Genomic DNA, 24,674 nt, shown 5'->3' on the forward strand with positions numbered 1-24,674 from the left:
TATCAAATTAGTTGGCAATTAATATTCTGTCGATCGACCAATCGTTGCAGCTCTAAATAAAAGATTTTAGCGGCAAACGCTCATATCTGTGATTTCAGAGCTTGTCAGCAGCACATAAAAGCATCACAAGCCAGTAAATAAAATTTATCTCTTTTGACAGCATTGGGCAAATGAAACAGAATACTGTAATGATGTAACAGAGATAAAGTAAGTTACTGCTGTCTAATGCAAACTTTTTCTGACACACACAGTCATCTGGAGCAATGTGCGGTTCATTGTCTTAGTTCCCAACAACACTTGGTGTATCTGCGGGGTCAAACCAGTGGATCCAAGATGAATGGAAAGAAAAGACGGACCAACAGTCTACGGCTCTGCTGTACTACAGAAAAAAACACCAGTTTTATGTTTTAATAAAGTAAAGACTAAAGAGATTTTCAGCAAATGAAAGCTATATTTTCCTCCTAGACTTCTGAATATAAATAATACTAACAAAACTGTATAAAATACATGATTTGTACCCTGTTGAATAATGTATTCAGATTTGAAAATATCCCGTTGATTTTACATCTGTTTTACATGATATGTGTTTTCGAGATTCATTTCTTTGATGGAGTATTTATTGTTCTGTTTGAATTGTGAACTGTAGACTCATTGTAGACCCATTGTGTAGCTTAACTGCAGGGGAGGTGCTCAATGCTCAAAAAAAGAAGAAAAGCGGTATAGTACTTGCAAAGAAAGCTAAAGTACTTTCGAACAACTGATATTTTGTTCAGTCAGAGCTGATTAGTGTAACAGAAATCAACAGGAGAGTAGGTTGAAAACAGCTAGCGAAGCCTGATAAACCACATGAACACAGAATAGTGCTGGAGGTCTCTTGTATGTGGTGGTTGTTTTCCTCACCTCACAGTGTTGTTGGCAGCATCAGGATCCCTCGCTGACACCATCTTCACCACCGTCCCGATCTCAGCGTCTTCTGGCAGTTCGATGTAGTACGCCGGCGAGTCGAATAGCGGGGGCTCGTCCACGTCCTCCACGCTCACGTGCACGATGGTTACATCCTTGAAGGGCCCGCGTTGGCGGAAAGCAGGGTCCAGGTTGGTGTTGGCACCCTCCACCTTCAGAGTGTAACTGGGCTTGCTCTCAAAGTTCAGTGGCTGGTGGGTGAAAACAGAGACTCAGGTGAATAAAGCTGTTATATAGCTGACACCTTAAATTCTTGAGTGAACTGCTGATGCACTTTGGCTGCAGTTAAATTAAGCTCCTTACAGTCAAAAGTTGCTGAAAAGCCATTAAAGAGGCACTTAAATTTTGATCTGCAGCCTCTGTGTTAGTGTTAAAAAAAGAATCTCTTGCTCTTCTATAGCTACTCTAACACTAAAAAGGCGAGGAATAGCAGTGGAAAGTAACAAACATCAAACGATAGAAATTCAATTTTGAAGATGGATGTTCCTGCAAAAGAGAAACTTAATTTATTCATTTTGGTGCTGAATTCACCAAAAGAAACAAAAATGGTCTGTAGACACAACTTTACAAAGTACTTGATGTTTTCTACTTGAAAGGCAAAAATAATTTATGAATTATGAATGTGTACAAGTTATAAACATTAATACAAAAATTAAAAATCTTGCCTTTTTTCCCACTTATTCTACTTTACAGCAAGTAAGATTAATACAAGGACAAATAAATGTAACAATTATATGTTTTACGTGTAACATGTAACACACATATAAATACATTTTGAAATTCCTTTCCCTTGTGTACCTTTTTCACTGTGATGATGCCAAAAAGGTTGGTGGGGTCAGTGCTGATGTCAAAGGTGTCCCTTCCATCTCCGTCAATAATGCTGTACTTCATCTCGGCGTTGACCCCGATGTCCCTGTCCTTCGCCCAGATACGACCCACCACTGAACCCACAGTCGCTGACTCTGGGATGCTCATCTGGTACAGCCCTGAGGAAATAAATGAACCGTTATACCTCCTCCATCTGTTTTACCCTTTTATCCTCTAGAGGGAGCCAAACCTCTAGCATCACCTCCACGGCTGCTCTCTCCTCTAAAAATCACATCTCAGGCAGCCTAAAATGAATGGCTCCATAAACGCCTCACAATTGGGTTATATACTGTCTCGTGGGTCGGCTTGAATTTCATCTACTGCTTAACCTCAAAGAAGAGGTGACAGCTGCCCAATTTGTGGCCCTCCCTACAGTCCAAAGTGAAATGCCTGCACATTGTGCTTGACAGAGGGGAATCCCTGAAGCTCTTCACAACCAATCAAAGTTCCATCGAAGTGATGGCGCTAATTGGTGGGGGACCAGTGATGGAAGTGGAAGTGGGCGGGTGTTTTCTTTGTCTAGGAGTGAAGACACCCGTCGGCCAAGCTGAGATGGCCGCAGACAACTACACAACCCCTGACCTCAAGAAGACGGTAATGAGAGAAGCAGAAATTGGGATAATCAAAGAGACAGCATGGGGCGACTGGTGGCTGAGGGGAGGATGGGAGGGAGGAGGCCAGGGGGTAAATGGCCAGGGACTGGTGACCAGAAGTGGACATGGAAAGAAGGGCAGAGGGGCTAACGGCTGGATGCTTGCAAGAAATTAGATGGATAGATGTGGAGTGGCTGTGTGGCAGCGTGTGTGTCACTTTGGATATAAGCGATCACACATGAAATTTAAATGTAGTCTTGTTGCAGGCAGACTTACTCACTGAAAAGCACTACAAACAACAAGTTTTGTTAAAAAAATGTGAAAAGGTATGAGGTACGTGGTGCGTTTCAGCCACAGATGTCTGCACATACTATAGGGTAACATACAGGGTTCACTGTACACGTGACATCTGTAAGGGTACACTCATGATATTTGTTGGAATGGAACTAATTGTGATTGTACAAATATCCTTTCTTATTCTATTTATAAGTATGAAAAGAGAAAAAAACAGTTTCAAGGTTCAGTATTTTTATTTTTTAGAATACCTTTCTTTTAGGTTTTAGAGCACATTAGAATCTCTTCAATGAAAAAATATATTAGCCACGTTTCAAACACATCTTTTCTAATATAAAACTAAATTGAAAAATACAACATGTGATGAAAAAAGTCTGGAGTAATATTCTCAAACCTTGGATTCAGATTTCTGCAGTGGGACATTTTTCAAAGACTATAAGCGTGTTTGCATTTTTAGGCTGTTGTTAATGTATGATATTTAAAGTAATGTATGCAAACATGGGAGTCATAACTGATCAGATTAATTTTGTAATTTTGTGATCCATTTCTCAGCTTCACAATGTATATTATTGCATTTTTACTCACACCTTTTCTCTACTGCAGAGAGAAAGTGTGTAGAACATTTTAATTTTGTTCCTTTTTTCAGTTGGAAGAGTATCAGCAGGGATTAGAAGACGGTGACAAGGGTTCAGAGGGTAAAATGAGAAAGGAAGAAATTGAAAAAGGGGAGATAAATAAGACTGAGTGCAGGAAGTATGAAGTGCAAGCTATCTCTTACTCTGGTCAAACATGGGTGGGTTGTCGTTGACATCACTGAGAGTGATGTTGACGGTGGTGGTGCCAGCAAGCCCCCCCAGCTGGCCACCCATGTCTTTGGCCTGGATGACCACAGTGTAGTTTTCTCTGGTCTCCCGGTCCATGTCTGCCAGAGAGACGCGGACCACACCTGAGGAGAGACACCAAAAAAAAACACAAGAAGTGAATCAAAGGTCAGCAACAGCAAACTGGTGACACAGATTAGGTTCATGTGCCCGAGTGATGGTGGTGTCATTGAATGTTTTATAATGAGACTAGTCATTTTATTCTACTCTGTAGGTGGTTTCTCATTTAAAGCTGCACCACACAATGAGGTATAAACACAACTAGTGTATTATTTTGCTGCAGTAAAAAAGAACTTTCCACCCACGTACTTCAGACTGAACAGATTAAAATGTTTTTTGATGCTTTTGTGTGCTTCTGCACATAAAAAAGTTACTTAGAAGTGTGAAAAATGTGGCACTTTTGCCATATTAAAGGGGACATGTCTTGCTTTTCTTGATTTTCTGTTATTTTTATACTGTTATGATGTTGGATGTCTATGTTGAACGTGGTCAAAGTTACAAAACTTTAGGTGAACGTATGAAAAAATGTCACCTTGAAGTGAAAAGCCAGGGCTTCAGCCTGCTCTGAGCGCTCCGTTTGCAAAGTTACCTCTAATTCCTCCTTGTGATGATGTCAGATTGTTCACATATGTCCACAAACGGCTGTCTATTCTGTAGCCTTTGTTGCTAAGGTTGTTCGTGTTGTTCAATCGCATATTTTGGATCAGATTCAAAGAAAAAAGAATGAGAAAAAGAAGTAAAACCCGAGTGCTACTGTTTGTTTATGTAGCCTCCTGTAGCTTTCTGAAACTAACCAATCGGAACAGAGTGGGCTCATCTGGAGAGGGGCCTTCAGGAGACAGGAGCTAAAATGGTGGAGACAGTAAACTAAACTGTGTTGGCTTGGGAGACAAATGGTCGCACTCTGACAATGTTCTCAAGATGATACAATGCATTCCAAGATATGTTCCTGACGTGAGGTTCAAAACTAAGATCTGAATCAAAGATAAGGTTTTTTACTTGTTGACAGGGATAGTTTCGCATTGAGTTAGTCTCTCTGAGTCTCAGTACCAATGACCAAGACTTCAGTTCTGTCCTGACTGAGCTGTAGAAAATTCTCTGCCATCCATAACTTGATATCTAAAATACAGTTAAAAAGGGCATCTATTGGCCCTCACTCATCAGGAGACACGGCAATGTAAAGCTGTGTGTCATCAGCATAGCTATGGAAATTTATGCCTCCTGTGTCTCCTGATGACATTTCCAAGTGGCAGCGTGTAGAGATTAAAAAGCGGACCTAAAATTGAACCTTGAGGAACACCACAATTCATTTTATATCTTTTAGATGAGCATTCATCCATGCTTACAAAAAATTCCGTGATTATCAGTAAGATAAGATTAAGATCAATAAGACCAATTAAAAACCGTACCAGAGAGGCCAATCAGGCTGTGAAGTCTACCTAAAAGAATCGAGTGATCTACTGTATCAAAGGCTGCGCTTAAGTCAAGAAGTACTAATACAGAAAGTTTTTTCATATCCATATATGACCTGAGGTCATTTACAACCTTGACTAGTGCTGTCTCAGTGCTATGATTGGCCTGAAAACCTCTTCAGAAGAGGTTTAACTATGGTGGTCTGAAGAGCAGTAGGGAAAACACCCATCTGAAGAGAGTAGTCAACAACGTTGAGTAAATCTTCATCAAAAAAGCTATAAACGGTTTTAAAAAAGGATGTGGGAATGGGATCTAAAAAGCAGGTTGCTGGTTTTAATTGAGAAATAACTGCTAAGCATCTCAGCATCAACCAGGACAAATTTCTCCAGTGTTTCCTTACATAAAAACATAGGTTCTTGGGTATTAAGATTCATAGGCTGACATTGACATTAATTTGATCTAATAGTGTCTGTTTTATCTATGAAGTGTTTCAGATATAGGCTGAACTGAGGGGCTGCATACAGGGCCAGTATAAGATAGAAAAGGAGTTTTTTTGAACTGTAAATCATGGAAAGATATTCCATTAGAGCCCCAGAACATAAACACAGACCTGGAGATGTGCATGACATGTACCCTTTAAAAAAAATGTTAGATGTTTGCACTGTCTTGCTTTGTGTGAACTTTCTTTGTGTGAAACTATGTAGCTCAAGGACACTTCAACATGTGGACAGGAGGAACTGGGAATCAAACCACCGATCCTTCAATTAATGCTCAACCCTCTCTACCACCTGAGCTACAGCTGCAACTGGGTTTCTTTTAGTGAGGTTACAGAGAAACACAGTTAACATAGCACGCTTTCTGCTGGAGAAACTTGATTTCTTGGTCATGTGTACACTTGAACAGGTTTTTAGAAGGGAATGGCTAACACTTAAGACAGGAAATGTATAACCGTGACACCAGTGTGGTGGGACAGAAGGAAAGATCAATAATCGTAGGGGTGCATGCTTGCATCAAAAATAAGCAAATCCAAACTTAAACTGAAACTGACACTAAAAGGATGGTAGCTTGTAAAAGTTGGTTTCCAAAGGTAAGTATTTATAAACTTTAGACAAATTCAGGCTGTCAGAAAAATCGCTCATGTGGTGGACAAAAAAAGATGTAATTGAAATGGTTAGCACCTTGCAGATATCAGATCATTAAGCCTGTTGTCATGTTTCCAGGGCGACCAAGTATGCATGTACATATGCATATGCATGTAAAATTCAATTGTAATTGAAATCTTTTATGCTCATAACCATGATTGTTGAATTGTACAATAAATGTTAACCTTTTTTCTACAACTGGGTGCCTGCTTATTTAAATTCAAGTCCTTAGGAATAGAAATAGCACATTTTATTTAACATAGTAATGTGTCTATATCAGGACCACATATTGTGTTTTACACAATCACTGTGTTTGAAAATCCAAAACAAATCTTGTGTTAAAACTCTCAACACAGTAGGTGTGTTAAAAGTAACACAAAATGTGTGGTCCTTGCAGAAACACATCATCAGTGTGTTGGGAATTGACACAACTTTTTTAAGAATGTACAGAGCCGAGTCTCTATCTGCACTGTCAGTCCACCCCCAGAGACAATAATTGATTAAAAAAACAACAAAAAGCCCTTCAGGAACTGCATCTTATGTCACATAAAATCAACCAGCCTTGGTACAAAATATGTCTGTGGTTAATGGATAAATCTAATTATTGTCCTCCTTCATGTTAATCATGTTAATGCAGGTTTTACAATGAGGTTATTGCAGAACATGTAACCAGAACTCAACCTTCAAGGATGCCTGATTTCATTGTTTGCAGATAGCTCTCCCTGCTGTTTGGATCCTACTTATACTCTATTATCAACCATGTATTATTAACAAACAGATCCATACATGATGTAGCAGAATCCAACCAAGGTCAAGTGATGTTTTGTGCTTAAAAGTAAGAAAAGGGATGCCATTAACAGAGCTGAGGGTTTGGGCTGTACGTGTTCATATTTTGCATTGTGTCCCCAAATTAAAGCCTCAGAACGACAGCAGGAGAAATTAAAAAAGAACCAACAGAAAACAGAAACGACTGAAACTCTCCCTTCTTCATTTATATTTACAAAACCAACTGTATTGTTTCATTTTTTCGTCTATAGCTGGGATGAAATACTGTTTTATGCTGACAGCAGAATAAACAGAATTTTTCCTTTTTCTAAAGATACAGAAACAAGAATACGACCCGCTTACCCTCAATATGATTTACAGTCAGGAAACCAAAATATGAACCAAAATAAAGTTGACTATTGGATTTTCACTGGGTAGGTTGTTTCCTAAGGTTGCAACATGTTAAAATAGGAGTTTATCTTATTTTACTTCTTGTTGTAACCTTGCATAACTGTCTGTACACTAATCCGACTCCATTCATCTCACCCCTCCAAGTTTTCCTCTTCACATTTTAAAAGAAACATTCTGCTGCGGGTGTATGGCGCACCAATGAAAAAGGTAAATTTATGTGGGCAATTTCATTTGATTTTTATTATTTATTCTCTTGTCAGATTAAAATAATAATCAAGGGAATAAAATAGCTGGAACATAATGTAACTAAAACGTATGGTTCCTTACAAACATTATTTTGTTTATATAAATAAAGGCTTCAATCATTCCTCTTTAAGAAACAATTCAACATTTTGTGAAATATATTAGTAATATTAGAAGATTGATACCAGTTTAGTGTCTGTGTGTTAAGTATGGAGCTACAGCTAAGAGGCGGTTAGCTTAGCATAGCATAAAGATTACAAACGGGAAAACAGCTAGCCTGCTTTTGTCTAGATTTAAAAAAAAAACTACTGATTAAACGAACAAAATGAAATGTGTTAATTATTGAGCTTTAGATCTTTTGGAAGGCATTTGTTAAACTTTAGTCAGGCTAGCTGTTTTATGCTAAGCTAACTAACAGCCTCCTGGCTCTAGCTTTGTAGGCTCCTCATCTAAATCTCAGTACGAAAGCAAATAAGTGTATTTCCCTCTAATGTCAATGTGATTCTTTTAATGTAACTCTGACATAAATAAATGTAAAGTTTATCTTCTCTGTGTATATAAAATGTTAGAAAATAGTATATTTAATTTGTGGTAAACAGGCTAAAATATGCAAAATCACTGCTATGGTCCTGTAATGACAAATGATGACTTATGGATATATTTTTATGTTTTTACGAGACTGAACCTGTGAGCTTTGTCTTATAAGACTGTTTCTTGAAACACTCAATCACTACACTACACAAGGTACAAGGGGCTGCCTGTCTTATTCTGTCCTAATTTTCACACTTTGAGCTTAGCAAGTGAGTTCGGTAGTTTCATAGCAACAACAGGAGCCATGCTGAGCTTCCCACATTCAGAGCTGGTTGGTATACACAGGGGCTTAGAGTGTGGACTGCTAAAATCAGACTGTTCTGCAATTATAGTGTGATCCAGTGTTATAAACAAGGTTGGGAATTAACACCAACTGTCTGCCAAGTTTGTCGACTTTATCAGGTCATCTAACATCATTCATGCTCATTATAAATTCATATGTAGCTCATAAAATAGTGAAAGTGTCTGGCGAAGTTTGAAATCCATCAGACTCTTCATGCAATGGATAAAAACGTTGGTTGCTCTGGTCAAAGGTGCCTGAGCAATGGAGCAAGTGGAGCAAATGCATCCCCATTATTCAGTTAGGAGGAGTTAAGTTATGGTTTTGCTACACCTCCTTTCATCTTTTTAAAATTAAACTTATCATCATACAGTCTCTGCAAACAGGTGATTATATTTAAGCAGCCTGACAAAAACAAGTAATAAAAAAATTACACATTCTTGGACCACCCTTCGAATTGGTCCAGTTGAACACATGGCTGACTGTTTGTCACAACATGCTTTTTCTGTCAATCACAGTTTGTCAATCTGCACAGGAGTCTGACTGTTAACAAAGGTGAGAAACAAGCCATTTAGCTTAACTGTGATCATTGACTGAAAAAAGATAGCCTAGTGTATGTTGAATGAACTTGACTCCAGCCAAAATTTAAATGAGCTAAAATTAAGATCCTACTGTCACTGAAATGCCAAACCAATCTGCAAGTCAACACTAGCTAAATTTGCCAGCCTGTCCACGTAACGTTAGCTTGCTGATCAGACAGGATTTAGCTGTTGAGATTGGACGTTCAAGAAGGAACCGAATCAGAGTCGGCTCTTTTAAGTGTAACGTTGCTATTAACAGGGCTGCCAACTCTCACGCATTGACCGTGAGACTCATGCAATTGACATTTTTCACATGCTCTCACGCCACACATCCATTTTTGTCATGCAGTGAAAAACAAATTCACATCTGATAACGTCACAGTGCAAAAAGAGAACACTGACAGCGCACAGACAGACAAGAAAGAGCAGCACTGTGCAGCAGGGATTTATTCAGACCATCAGGGGGAAAGCCAGAAATATACACAAATCTGTTATATAGTAATTTATTTCCATGCATGCTGCTCAGAGTCAGCTCAGTCAGCAGCTCTTCTGGCAGCAGCACATCTGTCCCTTTCCTCTCCCACCAATAGCCATTATTCTAATAATCATTTCCTGTCCTGATCCACCCAATTTATACACTGTTCTTGATGCATTCTTGGTTTTCCTGGCACTCTCAATCTAACTAATCTAGACTAGTGCAGGTGGCTGTTTCTTGACTGAATCCAAGAGGTTAGGTGGTATAGAAATGCAGGAAATCTGTTTTAAATCACAATTTTGTATCTTTCCAAGTTTGCCCCCCACGATTTTAAAACATAAACAGGTGCCCATGGCCCTGGCTACAGGTGTTTCAGAGTGAGTTTTGCAGCAGATGTGCAGCCATACCAGTCTTAGCGTCCACTGAGAAGTAAGGCTGGCCCTCCAGGATGCTGTAGACCACACGAGCACTGTTGCCATATGTGGGGTCGTCGGCATCAGTAGCGGTTAGCTGGATCACAGATGTACCTTGGGAAAGAAAGTATAAAGGGTGAGGATGGGTGGACAAGAGGACGAGAAGAAGAAGTTAAGAGGCGAATGAGGAAGATGCCGAACAGCTACGCAAATATCATCATTTAAATCACAATTTTGGGTTTTTTCCATCTGTGGCTTGAGCATCTCCAGGAATTAACTGTGTTTATTTACATCAAAGTAACCACAAAAGTAGGTTTATGAATAGTAAATGAAGCAGATGGAGAAAAGCCAGTAAGAACAAGCTACAACGTTAACTCTGCAGGGTTATTATGTACTTTGCTATTGTTCACCAAGGCTGCAAACTCACAGCAGCCGCTCCCTTGAAAACAAACACAACAGACATGCACAGGAAACAGTATAGTTTCTCTCTCCGTCCATCTGTCAGCCTTTATTTTTGTCTATTCCCTTACCTATTTTGGACATTTCAGGTACAGTCGCCTGGTAGGGTCCGTCCAGAAACCTCGGCTCGTTGTCGTTGATGTCCTGGATCTTGACGATGAACTGGGACTCGGGTTCCAGAGGCCTGTCCGTCAGGCGGTTGCGGGCTTGGGCGCGGAGGACATACTGGGCCTTCACCTCCCGGTCCAGCCTCTGAATGGCGTGGATGTCCCCCGTGCTGTCGTCGATGGTGAAGGTGGTGCCCGCACCCTCACCCGTCAGGATGTACTTAATGGAGCCGTCCCCTTTATCCATGTCTGAGTGGAGCTGCGGAGATGTTTACATGTCAGTCAGAAAAAGATTTCACAAGGCGCATCTTCAAAAGAAAATATCTTTTTTAGATTTTGAATGGCTTTTATTATCACTGAGAAACAACAAAAAAACTTCCAAAGTGGTCAAATCTGTGTCAAAACTGTAAAAAAAACAAACAAACTGTAAAGGCATCAATATTTAAAATCATTATACAGGATGAAACTGGCAAAAATGTTAATAAATACGTATTGGGAAAGTGACATATTTTTGATGTTTACATGTATATTATGTGAACATTTTAGGATTCCAGAGAGTTTCCCAGTCTTAGCACAATGCAGCGGTACAGTGATGTCACCTGTTTCAATCTTCAAGACTGTAATAGCTGATAAATCAACAAGATGATCATTAATAAACAAAAATGCCAAATATCTGCTGGAACTAGCCTCTCAAATATGAGGATTTGCTGTGTTTTCCAGTTTTATATCATTTTAAAATCAATATTTTTGGTTTAAAGACTGTTGAACAGAAAAAATAAGCAATCTGAAGGCGTCGCTTTGGGCACTTTCATGATTGAATGAAACTTTATCGACTAAACATTTAATCAGTTACTCAAAAGAAACAAAAAAAAAAAACAAAAATGAAAATAATAGTTTGTTGCCTTTTACATTGTCAGTGACTGCTAAAGATTTGGAACCAAATAATAAAGTTTTCTTGTCCAATTGCGGTAGTAATTCCTACATTGTTCACCTTATGTGGATGTAAAACCCTAAAATTAAAGCTCATTTCAAATTCAAAGTGTTGGACTACAGAGCCAACATCACTGTTCTTATGTTTTCTGTTCATAAAGGCATTCCAATTAATTTAACATTATACAACCCAGATTTAGCAATGAGTAAACAATGCTAATTATGCTATTTCAAAAAGCAGTTTAAAGTCATTTTCACAACATTTTTTCTTTTCATTCTATACACTAAAGTACATAAAAGCATATTGTCAACAAATTCCTTCCTAATTGGACCAGGGGGGTAAATTAACTCTAGACCTCTATGGGTGGTACATGGTTATATGCGTACCATAATACTGTAGCTCTAAGTTGACATCTAATCACAGCTTACAGCCCCGTTTGTTGCCACGGGCCCTGCGGTGCAATCAGAAGCCTTTTGTGGCCTGTAAGTGCAAATGACAGCCTATTGATGTGCAATCACTCCTTACTTTGTAGGATCTCTGCGTATGATGAGTACTTACTGCCATCACACTAGCAGAGCGGAATTAAATGCCCCCATTGACGTCTGTCTCATATATAATCAACAGGCATGCACAGTAAACACACAACACAGCGCTGACAACCCCCCCCCCCCCCGCTGATTCAAAGCACACTTCTTGGCCTTTGTGTCATTTGGGGCCACTAAGTGAAATGACCAAGCTGAGGTTGTCGAACTGCTAAAAGTTTACAGTTACAGCACTCATTGTTGTTATTCCGGCGGTAGTTCAGCAGTAATCCTCACAATACCTATCATTCCCGAGCTGGCAGACAATACAGCTTTTCCTATCTCTTCGGACAACGTGCCCACCTGCGCTCTCTCCTGCAAAGCGCTGCGTAGCCCGGCTCGGCCCAGAATAGATTTTTTAATCAACACCCCATTGTGGGCTTCAGCCCCGTGTCTCGCGGTGATATATCTCAGGGCCGGTGCCTTCTCTCCTGCTCATCCGCCACCTTCTTCACTGATCCTTCCTTTCCACCGAAGCCTATGAAAGGAGGGAGTTTGACACTCAGGCTATCAATTACCTGCTCGGCCTCGGCCCCCGGCCCCAAAGCACAAACCTCCGACATCTCGACGGCTTTGAATACTAAGTCTGCTATGTGCCTCGACGGAGAGGAGAGGCAAGGTAGGCTGAACTAAGGAGAAAAAAAACAAAGGAGGGAGGCTAGAGGACATTTTTCTCCAGCTTTATCATATCCTACAATGCCTCTCTACCTTGAGTGGCTCTCTAGGTAGAAGCTTGTCAGCATCACCTATTTCATTCAGCTTGGAAAAATTACAGCGGATGGCTTGAAAAGAACCAGCAAAGAAACGCAAAATGGAAGCGATGAATAGGTAAAATGGAAGAGAATATACAGCACAACAGCATCTTTAAGTAGTTCTTCATACCACATATGCTACGCAGATATTGTGCTTTTTATACAGCGCTATAGCTACAATCTCTCAGGACTTATTACTCTTCTATCCAATCAGAGCATGTGACTTTTTGGAATCCAGTATTTCCCTCAGTATTCCCGAGCGATTGCGATGAGATTATTCCAGAACACTAATTAGGAAGGTTTACATCATTCCCAACGGGGAAATTTCAGAGGATGAGTGGTTAATACCGTAGTGCTTTAAAAGTCAACGAGGAATGCTGAGGCAAAGGCAAATCAATCAGGGTGTATGTTTAGGAATTTGGAGGAAAAAAAATCTTATATAATTAATCTCTTATATCCAACTTCCGACTGAACGCTCTGTAGGGTTTTCAGTTTCTGTTCGTTATTGGGTGATGAAAACAGGAACGGACGTTACTGAATTCACAATTTACATGCGGAGCATCATGTACATACAGTGTTGGAGCCAGGATTATATAGAAGTGGGGTCAAATGGGCCCATTAATTTTCCATTCAAGGGGGTCAAAAAGCAAAACTGTGATAACTGTACACCTGTTGAGTGTAAGAAAGTAATATTATATATCATGTTAAACTAATGTTGTTTTCCATTATGCAAACACACTTTCTATTGGATATCTCCAAAGTTTTACTATGCCACTAACAAATATTTTATCTGTATTTTACTTTAAATCTATTTGAAAACAACGAGAAAAGCTCACACACACTGTTTCTCTAATTAGTTCACAATGTTTCATTCTGTCCGACCTTCATCAGGTGTGTTTAAGTTACTTTCCCCTGATGCACCTGTTGCTTTACCACTCACACAGAGTGACAGTAGCTACATTAGTGGGAAACTTAAAATTATTGGCAGCCAAGCAGTTACTGTGAATGGCACACAACCACAACATCTCTTTTCTTTCTGCTTATCTACTATAAGATATCCATTAAAGGCAAAATATGATCTGAAATATATCTTTAAAAAAAATCATTATATACAAATGTGGCATTAAAGTTAATGATGACTGCTGGTAAGATACTAAATGATCCTGTTAACAGCTCTGAGTCTCTCCTGTAGCTGCTGAGCTAATGTTACATTTGCTGAAGCACAAGGCTGGAAAATAAACACGCACATGTGACTAACGCAAGATTGTTTATGTACTGAGACAGCCGACTTTCCATAACAAAACCATCTTTGTCTGAGTGTACAAATGTCATGCATTTAACCAGTGAACGGTTTCATTCTGTAGTGTGGCTCACCGCTAACAGCATTGATTTTATGGGGACAAGGTTGAAGTCAAAGGATATTTAAGGACACATTGTGGCAACAGCCAGCTGCGGCTCAAACCCTGCACACATGACAACTCTGCCACTTAAAAGCTTAACTAAAAACTGTCTCATAGTAATATAATGGCAATTTTCAGCCCAGTATGCAAGATTGTTGTGTCTCTCCGCTGATGATGACTGGCCTTACAACTATTGATCAAATGTTCAATCCACTTTAGCAACTGAGCGATCAAAGTGCTCTTTTGTGAGCGTCCACTGGCTTCTCTTTTCAGAGCATGTCAGTTGTGTTGCGGACGTACCGTCCACTTCTGTGAAACAGGGCCGACTGAGTGAAGCCTTGGTTCGAGTCAATTACCTCAATCACTGCTGTCTGGCTCTGGTTCAAAGTGGATAGAAGAAGGGCTGTCTTAGTATGGATGCAGTGCATCCAGGGATTAAATTGGAATTTTTTTTTTTTTTGCAGCTCTTGAAGCCAACTCATGATCTCCTCTTTTGCATTCATGAGCTCATCTCTGGCCAAGCTGTAGATTACCGCCAAGCAGCTGAGAGCTCCCCTATAGATCCTTTAGTTTGCACAGTTTGAAAGTTGAAATCTCTTTTGCAGCACCTACACTGAGTCACCTTTCACATCAGGTGCAGCGAGTAGAAAGGTCAAAGGTCAAGATGCCTCCCAACCAACCCAGAGGCCTCCATGCTTTACATTTCTCCGGGGTTTACCTTTATGTGTGTGTGTGTGTGTGGATACAGTACAGTATATAGTGTTCACTGACCTTTCCAATATAAAGTGGTTCCAGTCCAGTGTACTCCTCTAGGACAAAGAACTGGTTCCACACCCAGCTTCGCTTCACCCTCTGGAGCAGTGGTGAGCTTTCTGTGCTTTCCTCCGCTGCGGGCTTACCCAGAAGGATATGAGGCAGAAGGGTCAAAATGCCAAGGGCCACAGGGAGCAAGGTGCTGGAAACTGCTGGAAGATGCAATCGGGCTCCCATTGTGAAGCAGAGTAGTATTTGAAAAGTCTTATTTCCTTCTTCTAGTTTCCTCTTGCCACTCAAGTACAGTTGCCTCCTGGTTTCCTTCTTTCTAGTTACTGTTGATGCCCTGGAAGATAAAAGAGAAGAGGACAGATGAGTCTCAGATTTATGTCCTTTTGGATCATCGTTTTGTTGTATACTGAGCATCAACACTGTGTTGCAGTGTTTGAAACCTGAGGGTGACACACATCCGCAATCTTTTTTTTCTCCCTCCTCCAGATCAGCCCTCTACTACTGAGTTTTTGTTGAGTTATAATGAGCTTTCTGTGTGTGTCGGTGTGTGCCTTATCACGGCTGAAAGAGGGGCTTCCTCTTGTACTGCCGATGAGGTCACGTGGAAGAGGAGAGGAGCTAATATGAGAGGAGAAGAAGAGGGGGGGGGGCAATAGGTTTCCATCCACCTGTTTTTATGAGCATTTTCAATTTCCACTGGAGTGGAAGCTCCAGAATAGTTGGCATATTGCAAAAGAGAGAATTTACTATGATACCCTCTCTGGTAATACTTGATCTCCTTTTTTGTTGATAGTATTGAGAGACAGTCTACTTAGCAATATGAAAAATGTTTTTTTTAATCACAGTCGTCATTGTTGATCATTAGATTGTGTACATTGTGCTGATATTGAAACTGTGTATGTTATTCCTTTAATCTAAATAATGTTAAAGATGTAAACGATGTACTTGTTCACAACATCCCAGATTCGATTCCCTGCTGGGGACCTTTGTTGTGTTTCATTCCCCCTCTTTCCTCCCTAATATCTGGTCACCTGCACACCTTAAAATACAGACAAAATGGTCAAAAAAAAGTCACACAAAAACACTGTATGGATGAAATGTGTCTTATTTCCTTTTCAGAAGACAAATATGATCACGTTACACCAGACACTGGAGATTTTTCGGTACTCCACCTCAACTTTGCAGTACATAGCTTAGCTACTGCTACTGTAAGCAAAACATTCATGTCATGCAGCCAATCACAGGCCTTCACTCCACCAGAAATTCAAAAAATAGAGGTGAAAGAGACTGGACATGTTGCGGTGTATGCAACTGCAACGTTATCTTGGCTTTGCAAAAAAAAATGGTGCTTTAACTCTACTTGTTGGACAACATCTGGAAGAGGTGAGTTAGAGTCACATCATCTTGTCAACCACATGACGACACAAGATGACACAACAGGCGGATGGATAAACTGTTGTTTATAACTCCTCTAAAACCACATTTTGTGGTTTTTCCATCTCTCTTTTTGAAAAGATTAAATTTAGAGGTTTTTGGTAGATGTATTTACTGACTCACCTCAAGCTCAGCTAAGCTAATTGCCTCCTGACTTCTCTCTGTGCGCTGTACACAGACATGACAGCAGCCTAAAGGGGCTTTTATACGCCATCAGGCGTACTTTTCAGATGGTCAAATCGCTTCTGAAACCACCTCACCCCACACCTTTCTGACATCGGATCAAGGAGGACATTAACTTGTCTCTCTAGCTTTCTTTTTATATTCCTGGCGTAACCATTTCAGCCACTTTTAACATGAACAACCAAGAGCAACACAATGAATGCCTTCAAGGAGAAACCGTCTAAAAATATGCACAGTTATCGTCGCATTTGAACGATCTCACGTCGCTCCCCTCTCCCCATGACAGCGGCGTGATCAACGTGATCACACGAGTCAGTTCTGATCGACCTTAAACCAACCTTAACTCGTGGTATATATAATCTAATTTTTAGCTAATTTGGAAATTAGCTTAAAACTTTAATGAAAAACTTAATTAATGGCGCTTTTTGGAGCCTTGATGATGCACTTGTTGATACGACCTGCTTCAACTCCTTCTCCTGCTGCTCGGGACAATCAGACATTTCAAGTCAGCAAAGCAAAAAGAGAAAAAAAAAAGTGCAACCATCCTCTTTCCCTTCCTCCCTCTTCTTCCTGTCATGAGGAGAGGTGAGCTCCTTCACACCTCTTGTAAAAGGCCTGGGGGTGTGATGTTCTGAAACTGTAGTGTTTCTGCAAACAGCCTTCCTAAGCTCCGCTCACACCATGTACTACAAGTTTCCCTTCAGCGCTGCACACCGCTCATTACAAGAGAACTGTGTGTGTGTGTGTGTTTTTTTTTCACCCATATCTCAGGTTTTCCGTGTCCCTATGGTATCGTCTGGATGTTTCATGCCTCTAAATACTATCTCCCTCCGCATCGCTCTTTTTTGAAACGAGCATCATAGGAATCTTTAAGATCGGCGAGGTCAATTCCTCGAATTCCTTGCAGGAGATGCTTTTTAAGGTTATGCATCGATTTGAGCTAATCAATACCTTTTCACATGCAGTGCATGGCACCTAGGCTGCCTCTTTCCATCTGCATCTTGTTTTTTTATGTATTAGGAGGACGGACGCATCTGCCCGCTCTTCCTGCATTAACGAGCTCGGGGGAAAAAAAGGCGGATTTATGGTCAAAAGGCAGAGAGAAAGCAGAAGGGGATGGTGGTGGTGGTGGTGGTGGTGGGTGGTTAAGAAAAGCAAAGAGGCTGTTAGCAGGGGGAGAGATGGAAAGTTTGGGGCCGATATAAAAAGAAGAAAAAAAAAACAGCGGAAGAAAGAGAGACTGTTTGACTCATGGGTTGACTTCATTATGTTTGTAAGAGAGAGTGCATTGTGCTGCTGTAGACTCTCTCTGAATCGCCAAACTCAGTTAATCATTGTTGAAGAGGCACAAAAGGCAAGGGAAGGGTGGGGGGGGGGGGGCATGGCTGCATTGTCAGCAGGAGGCAGGGCCGACTGTGTGTGTGTGCGTGTGTGTGTGTGTGTGTGTGTGTGTGTGTGTTTCTGGGCTTCTTCTACAGAGACAAACACTGCGAGGGCCGCTTGGCAGGACGGCTGACACTTGACCTCGCTGCTCCCTTCTTTTCTGTCTATTCAAGCCGCCTGGTTGCCATTATGAAGTAAAATTAGCTCCCCTGTTCAACCCCCTCTCGGCCTCCCCTCTCAGCTCCGCCCCTCAAAGGTCACAGCTCGCACCCGAGCATTTTGCTCCATTTTGTCGTGCTTAATGAGGTGACTCGCTACATAATTGTGCTGGCAAAACATTTCACACATCTCTCTCCTGCTAATCTTATGGCATTTCACTTGTTTAAAGAAAAAAAAGCAGCTGGCGTTTGCCACACACATGCTGTGAAAAGGCGAGGTGAAGGGGATGGGAAGAAGGGATGAAGGGGATGAGGAGTGAGGTGGAGGGTGGAGGAGCAATCATATGAAAAAGCTTTGCCAGACTTAAGGCAAAGAGGTATTTTCCCACCGTGCTGAAGCATTCTTCCCGGCTGAAAAATCAGCCATTATATTCCAAAGAAAATAACACAATTTTAGGTTGTTATCTAGAAAACACGATGAGAAGAAACAAAGTCAAAATGGACCAAAAAAATAGGTATACGTGAGATTTTTTTTTTTTCTGTTTGTTTTGAAAAGCAAGAAACACCTGCAAAGAAAAAGTGTTTGTTTGAGAGGGAGGAAGAAACTGAGTGACAGTGGAAGAGATGGTGATTGTCAGAGGGAGCAGCTAGTGTGACAAAATGATGGACCATATTGTAGAATCATCTTACTCCGAGTCCACCTGCGGCTCCGTTAACTGCGATCTGACAACAACAGACTTTATCAAACTGCTCCTAAATAAGTGAGAGAGGAGTGAATGTTTCCACCCAACGGAGGGAAACAAACAGGAAACAAACTGCTGCAGCACGACTGACTGACCACGACTGACTAACGACACCTGTTCAGATTATTGAGTTGCTAAAAGCCCCCCAAAAGCTCAGAAACCCATTCAACCACAGCATATTAACCCATGAAACCTTAACAGAGCTGGATATCAAACCTCAACATTGTAAATACAGAGCAAAGGTTGACGTCAGATGCTTTGACAGGTACTTCAGAGAGCTCCCGTGCAACAATTTTGCTCATTTTGGCTCCATACACACAAGTAAACACTCAGAAGTTTGGTATGTTTTGTTAAATGAGAAAAGGGTTTTGTTTAGCTTCTTCAGAGTAAGGAATCAAATAACATATTAGTTGGTTTCAGTCCCGAAATTTGACAGTTGGTAGCGAAACATCTGTAAATAAAGCTTTGTAAAATGTTACTGTATATAGGGCTAAAACAAAGAGTTAATCAATCTATTGAAAAGCAACATATTACATAGTTTCACCATCTGAAACATAAAGATTTGCTGCTTTTTTGTCTTATGTGATAGTCAACTCAATATCTTTCAGTTTTGGAGTATTGGTTGGACAAAACAAGCAATTTGAAGACATCACATTGGGCTTTAGGAAGTCGCGATGGGCGCTTTTAAAATTATTTTCTGACTTTTTGTAGACCAAGTGATTCATTGCTTAACTGAGAAAATGATAAGCAATGATAAAAAAACAGTTATTAGATGCAGTAAAAACCTTCATCCAGATCATTCGGTCCGTCAAACTCTGGATTCACTCTGTGAGGTTAACAAGGGTCGACTCAGTGTGTGTGGGCACATTAGTATGAGTTCAGCCTGTTTAAGTGCTACGTGGAGCATTATTAAGTGTTAATTTCACAGTGGCCATGTATGTGCTCCACTCACCTCAGCTCTAAAAAAAAGAGGCCTCCCAGACTGTGGAAAAGGTCCTTTAAAACTGGGTGGACCCATGAAAAAAGGGGTTCCTCCCACCCTGGCAGAGCAAAACGTCACGGCCAATTTGTTAACCACAATTGATTTGGCATGGTGGAAAACGACGCCACCGCCAAAGCTCTGCATATCTCCGGCCCGGATGAGGGTTGCATCCATGCACGTTTACTTGTTGTTGTTTTTTTTTGGATGCCCCTGCATGAGAAAGCTGAATGTATAAAGGTTTCCTTAAACACAACTGAATCTAATTTCACTTCCTGGCCTGAGCGCGACAAGCCGCATTCCTCAACGAAGCGTAGTTTTTCTAATTTCTGAATGCTAATGTTTATTTACTTATTTACTCATAATTAAATTCAGACTGCTGCAGCACTTTTAACTTTTAATAAGCAGACCGCTCCTGCAGTATGGCCTCCGGTATATATATATTTCTATGTGTCGAGACAGAATAAAATGACCAGGTCTTCTGGTTTTCTAAAGCGAAGGGGGTCTCTATACCGTCACTGCCTGCAGCAAGGACCCAGTTTCCTCGGCAGGCTCACAGGGAGAGAAGGCAGCCTTCAAAGGCAGACTCGGGCTAAAGGGAGGCGTGTATACTGGCCAAACTCTCTCAAGATCACACAGTTGTTTGTGTGTGGGTATGAGTTCTCTGTGGATGCACAGCATGCCTGTGTGTGTGTGTGTGTGTGTGTGTCAATGCTACCCTCTATTCGTCCTCATTCCTCTTACCCTTCCCCCCCCTCAGGACAGAGACACTGGCATGGGGCAGGCTTTGAACCTGCCTGTGCCGTGCTCTCTAATTGTGGGGGAGCAGCTCCCCAGGCTTGGGCCCCCGTGCAGCTGTGTGTGTGCGCGCCGCCACCGCTGTGCCGTGACGAGCGTCTCCCTCCCTGCGGCTGCTTTACTGTAAGGTGTTTTTAATTACTCGTCCCTCCCTCCACTTTCTATCTGCCTGTGTGTGTGTGTGTGTGTGTGTGCCGTCAGAAGTTTGCTCAGCCCTGCTGCTGCTCCTGTTTCTGTACTCTGCAATAAAACGGACACAAAAAAAATCGAATTCATTCTTCCTAATTGTTTCCTTCTGTTCCTTCTCCTTCTTCTGCTCCATCTTTTCAACATCTGTATTATGTCTGTATTAATATATCATTTGAACTCTTTACATTCCGATTCCTTATCCCTCCCTCCCTCCTTCTCCTACTCTCCCTCCTCTCCTCTCCTCTCCTCTCCTCTCCCCGATGCACATTTAGTTCATTCATCGCTCGGTGGAGGCCATAAAAGGAGCCTTGTCATTTATGGGGAAATTAAATCACACAAACTGGCATTCATCCCAGGCACTGGTGCATGGAAATGATGTCACCATGCATAAGCGTCATCTGGAAAAGTTTGCAATCAGTGTCACTCCGTCGCAAATTAAACAGCGGCGTCTTGGGGACAGATCCATTCAAATTAATATCGAACTCATCAAACTCTCCTTTGAAATTTTTTGGAGGAGACTTGGCTGTAGAGTATTTATCCATCTTGTGGCTGCTGCTGGGGAAAAAAAAAAAAAACCCATCCTCTCCATAAGAAGACCACTTTTTGTACTGGATTGTCACTGGACCACAAGCACCGACCTGAAAGGTGTTGTTACTCTGAAGGCACGATGCTCATCTTCACCGCCGCCTCTCGCTGACACCGATAATGGGCAAGAAAAGTCTCTCTGCCCCGGCGAGAGAGCATATGCCAATCTTATTTGTCAGGCTGGGCTTACAAGACAGGCGATAGCTTAATGGGTTTGATAGGTGGGGGGAAAAAAAAATAATGAATCTGTCCTCATCTTGAGAAACTAGAACCTTGGCTCAGGCTCAGGAATGAGGTCTGAATGCCAAACAGAGGTCCGTAAAAGAAGCAGATAGGCATTCCTCTCCTTCAGCGTGACTTGTTTGAAGCAGCGACAGTGCAGACGTGCTGAGAATTGGAGCTTTGAGCCTGAGCTTGTGTACATAAAAGTTTTTTAAATGTGCCACCAAACCCCAACCCCCACCCCTCCCCCCCACCCACCCCGCCGGCTGACGCAAGGCTCTCCCGACTTTTGACAGCCAGAAAGTGCAATATATTTGTTCCTGTAAACACTGCTTATCAATTAAGACACACACAAAAAAAAGTGCTATCGATTCGGTGCGGTAATGATACAGTGCTCCCACTTCGTGTCTTATTCATCCCAGCACCCTCCATCTCCACTCACAGTGTTTCAAACTTCAGTTACAGCTATCAAATCTCCAGTCACCCTTAAATCATCCTCAGCATTCCTTGTTTACAGCTTGAAAGTAGTATTGGCGTTTCTTATTGCCACTACTACAGTGAAAGTCGATGATTTTACTTTTTTTTTTTTTAGCAAAAATTCCATGCCTTACCTTATGCTTTTCAAATTTATTCCACTTTCTCAGTTCTTCTTTTGTGAAAAATGCTCATTTTTCCTCCTCTCTTTATCTCTTTGTTCTTCTTTTCCCTGCACACTTGCTAAATTTCCCTTGTAAAAGTTGTGAAAGCTACCGCCTGCAGTGCATCAGTTTCACTAAAGTCACCTTGAGTCCAAGCTCTCGCTCGCTGCCCTCTTTGTAAAGTTTCCTCTCTCTCTCTCTCTCCACATCTATATATAAATATATATCTTCTCTTGCTGCTTCCACTCTGTCACTGCTCCTTTTCTGCCTCTCATAACTGTCTGCACACTCTCATCCCTGGTGTTGCCTATCTGGGGACCCAATCAGACTAAAGGACCAATTGTCCTTCTCTTTACAATCAGTGGGACGGCCTCCCCCCGGCTACAGCGTAATCCAGCAATCTACAACCTCGGGCATGGGAAGGAGCAGCGGACGGAGAAGAGGTGGAGAAAGAGAACGAAAAGAGGAGGAGGAGAGAGAAAGAGCTGTAGGGGGTAGATTGACAGCAGGATAGGGGTGAAATTAGAGCGAGTGGAAGGAAGGAGGGGGGGGGGGGGGAGAAAAAAAATCAAAGAGGTTTGGTGAAATCAGGCAAGCAAGGGATGGAGGAATGAGAAGAGAGAGACATGAGGTGGTAGATAGTGAGCGGTGGAGGGAAATGCTCCTGCACGCACCACAAAAGCAACTCACTTCATCTCAGGGTATTTGCAAGTGAATAAAGTGACCAGCGCGGCGGAGGAAAAACTCGGGAGCGTGTGACGGCAGAGAGGGGTGTGTGGAAATTGCAGGGGGGGGGGGAGGGGGGGGGTGCAGGGTCCTTGGATCACTGACCAGCGAAGTAGAAAACGCAAAGGATGAGGAAGAGAGAGAGAGAGAGGAGAAAAAAATCACCTTCCCTCCTGCACCAGAGAACCTGCCCTAATGCATTTTAATGAGCCGGTGTTGTACACGACTGGATCTGTAGAAGGATTTATGGGCATAAAAGATGAAGCTTTAAACTGCATTATATTCCGCTGCTTGCCCAGTCAGAGTCAAAGCAATTAGTTTTTCAAATTGGCAAAAAGATCCTGAAAAATTAGGTGCACGCCAATACACACAAAAAGCACGGCGGAAGATTAGTCACGGTCACAGAGATTTGATCCCTGTTTAGTACTGAGCGAGAAAATAGCAGTGTTTCATTTAAGCAATCATGGAATTAATGCAGCAAAAAGACGTTTTTCAGAGATGAGTCTCTTGCATATTTCTGCTCAGGAGGAGAAGGACTGGGAAAGTGAAATCATATTGGAGATGTACTCAACCATGTTTCAATAGAAATGAGAATATATTACACAGAAACAAGAAGTGTTCTAGGCGGCTGCTCTGGTTCTTATTTTGTATTTTTCTTTTTTCTTTATATATATATATATAGTCTGAAATGTTTCCATATTACATATATAGTCAAAATAAAGTGATGGTGCTTCAGACATATGCTTACAAAGTTTTGAGTTTCTCCACTTCTCTCCCGATTGGGACGACTTTGCTCTTTTTTTTTTTTTTTCTCCACTCGACAACCCTTTGACTCTCCTTAATCTTCCTGACAGAGTAATTTGGTGTGTTGTACAGCCCTAAAAATACAGATGAAGGCTGTTATCACCCACCGAGCCAGATGGTCAAAAGGTTGTACTTCTCCATCGGTTCAATATGTTTTTTTTCTTTCTCCCACTCTGTCCCTTTCAATATGTCTTCTTTCTGATTTGGCAGGTCATTCTTCTTCACCACTAGCCCCCCCTCCTTCCTTTCCTCGCTGCCCTCCCCATCGTCTTTGTCTCTTTGAAGACCTGACTGGTTAGCGCCCCCAGCCAATCTGTCAGCGAATGCTTGACTGGACCTCCAGAAAAAAAAAAAAAAAGTCAGGGGCTCCCTCTTTGTTGGGGCGGGCCGCGGAGAGGGTGGCATTCAGGCCCATTGAACAACACCTTCCATCAATGTGGCGGAGCAGAGGATAATAATTGGCAGAACAAATTGAACCTATAGGGCTTATGGAAGGGCCTCTGTCTGTATTTAAAGTCTGTTATGGTGGTAGACATCTGGAAAACAAGTCCCTTTGGGTCCCCTCACAAAGGCCCAGATCCGCCGTAGCAATAGATTTGATACAGTTATGTTCTGCATGTTGCTGGACTTTGGTTTTGTGGTAATATGTTAGATGTTATAGGGGCACGGTGCGTTCACGCATCGGCTCAAGTACGCCTACTCTTAAGATTGAGGGTTATAGGTTTATAAAGGCAATGTCTTGTTCCGTCACCTCAGAGTACCTCTACCAAAGCTAACAAGATTGTTCAGGTCTTTCATTAGGAAAGCAGATTTTATGGTAGTTAAGAGTTACATCCTCTTTGAACAAATAGCCTCTCAATTGCCACTTTGTTAGCATCCCTCCATTAAGACCTGGTCATACCAGCATTTAAACTTTAAAATTTGT

General features: G+C 41.5%; 1 protein-coding gene across 5 annotated transcripts in view; it reads right to left on the minus strand.

Moving 5' to 3' along the window:
• The window catches only part of LOC122972640 (cadherin-20-like), a 93,611-nt gene that overhangs the window by 15,435 nt on the left and 53,502 nt on the right, over positions 1-24,674 (minus strand). For 3 of the 5 annotated variants that reach the window (XM_044339880.1, XM_044339879.1, XM_044339883.1), the window contains 6 exons: positions 14,914-15,241; positions 10,443-10,737; positions 9,907-10,026; positions 3,496-3,663; positions 1,762-1,949; positions 901-1,154 (listed from right to left, as the gene is read on the minus strand). In XM_044339880.1, coding sequence (XP_044195815.1) covers positions 901-1,154; positions 1,762-1,949; positions 3,496-3,663; positions 9,907-10,026; positions 10,443-10,737; positions 14,914-15,132 — 1,244 coding nt within the window. In that variant the 5' untranslated portion in view covers positions 15,133-15,241. Of the gene's footprint in view, positions 1-900; positions 1,155-1,761; positions 1,950-3,495; positions 3,664-9,906; positions 10,027-10,442; positions 10,738-14,913; positions 15,242-15,852; positions 16,035-22,192; positions 22,985-24,674 lie in introns of those variants that run through there. The other 2 variants (XM_044339881.1, XM_044339882.1) reach the window with 2 other exon arrangements.

Source organism: Thunnus albacares, chromosome 21 (assembly GCF_914725855.1).
Source record: "Thunnus albacares chromosome 21, fThuAlb1.1, whole genome shotgun sequence".
Lineage (NCBI taxonomy): Eukaryota > Metazoa > Chordata > Actinopteri > Scombriformes > Scombridae > Thunnus > Thunnus albacares.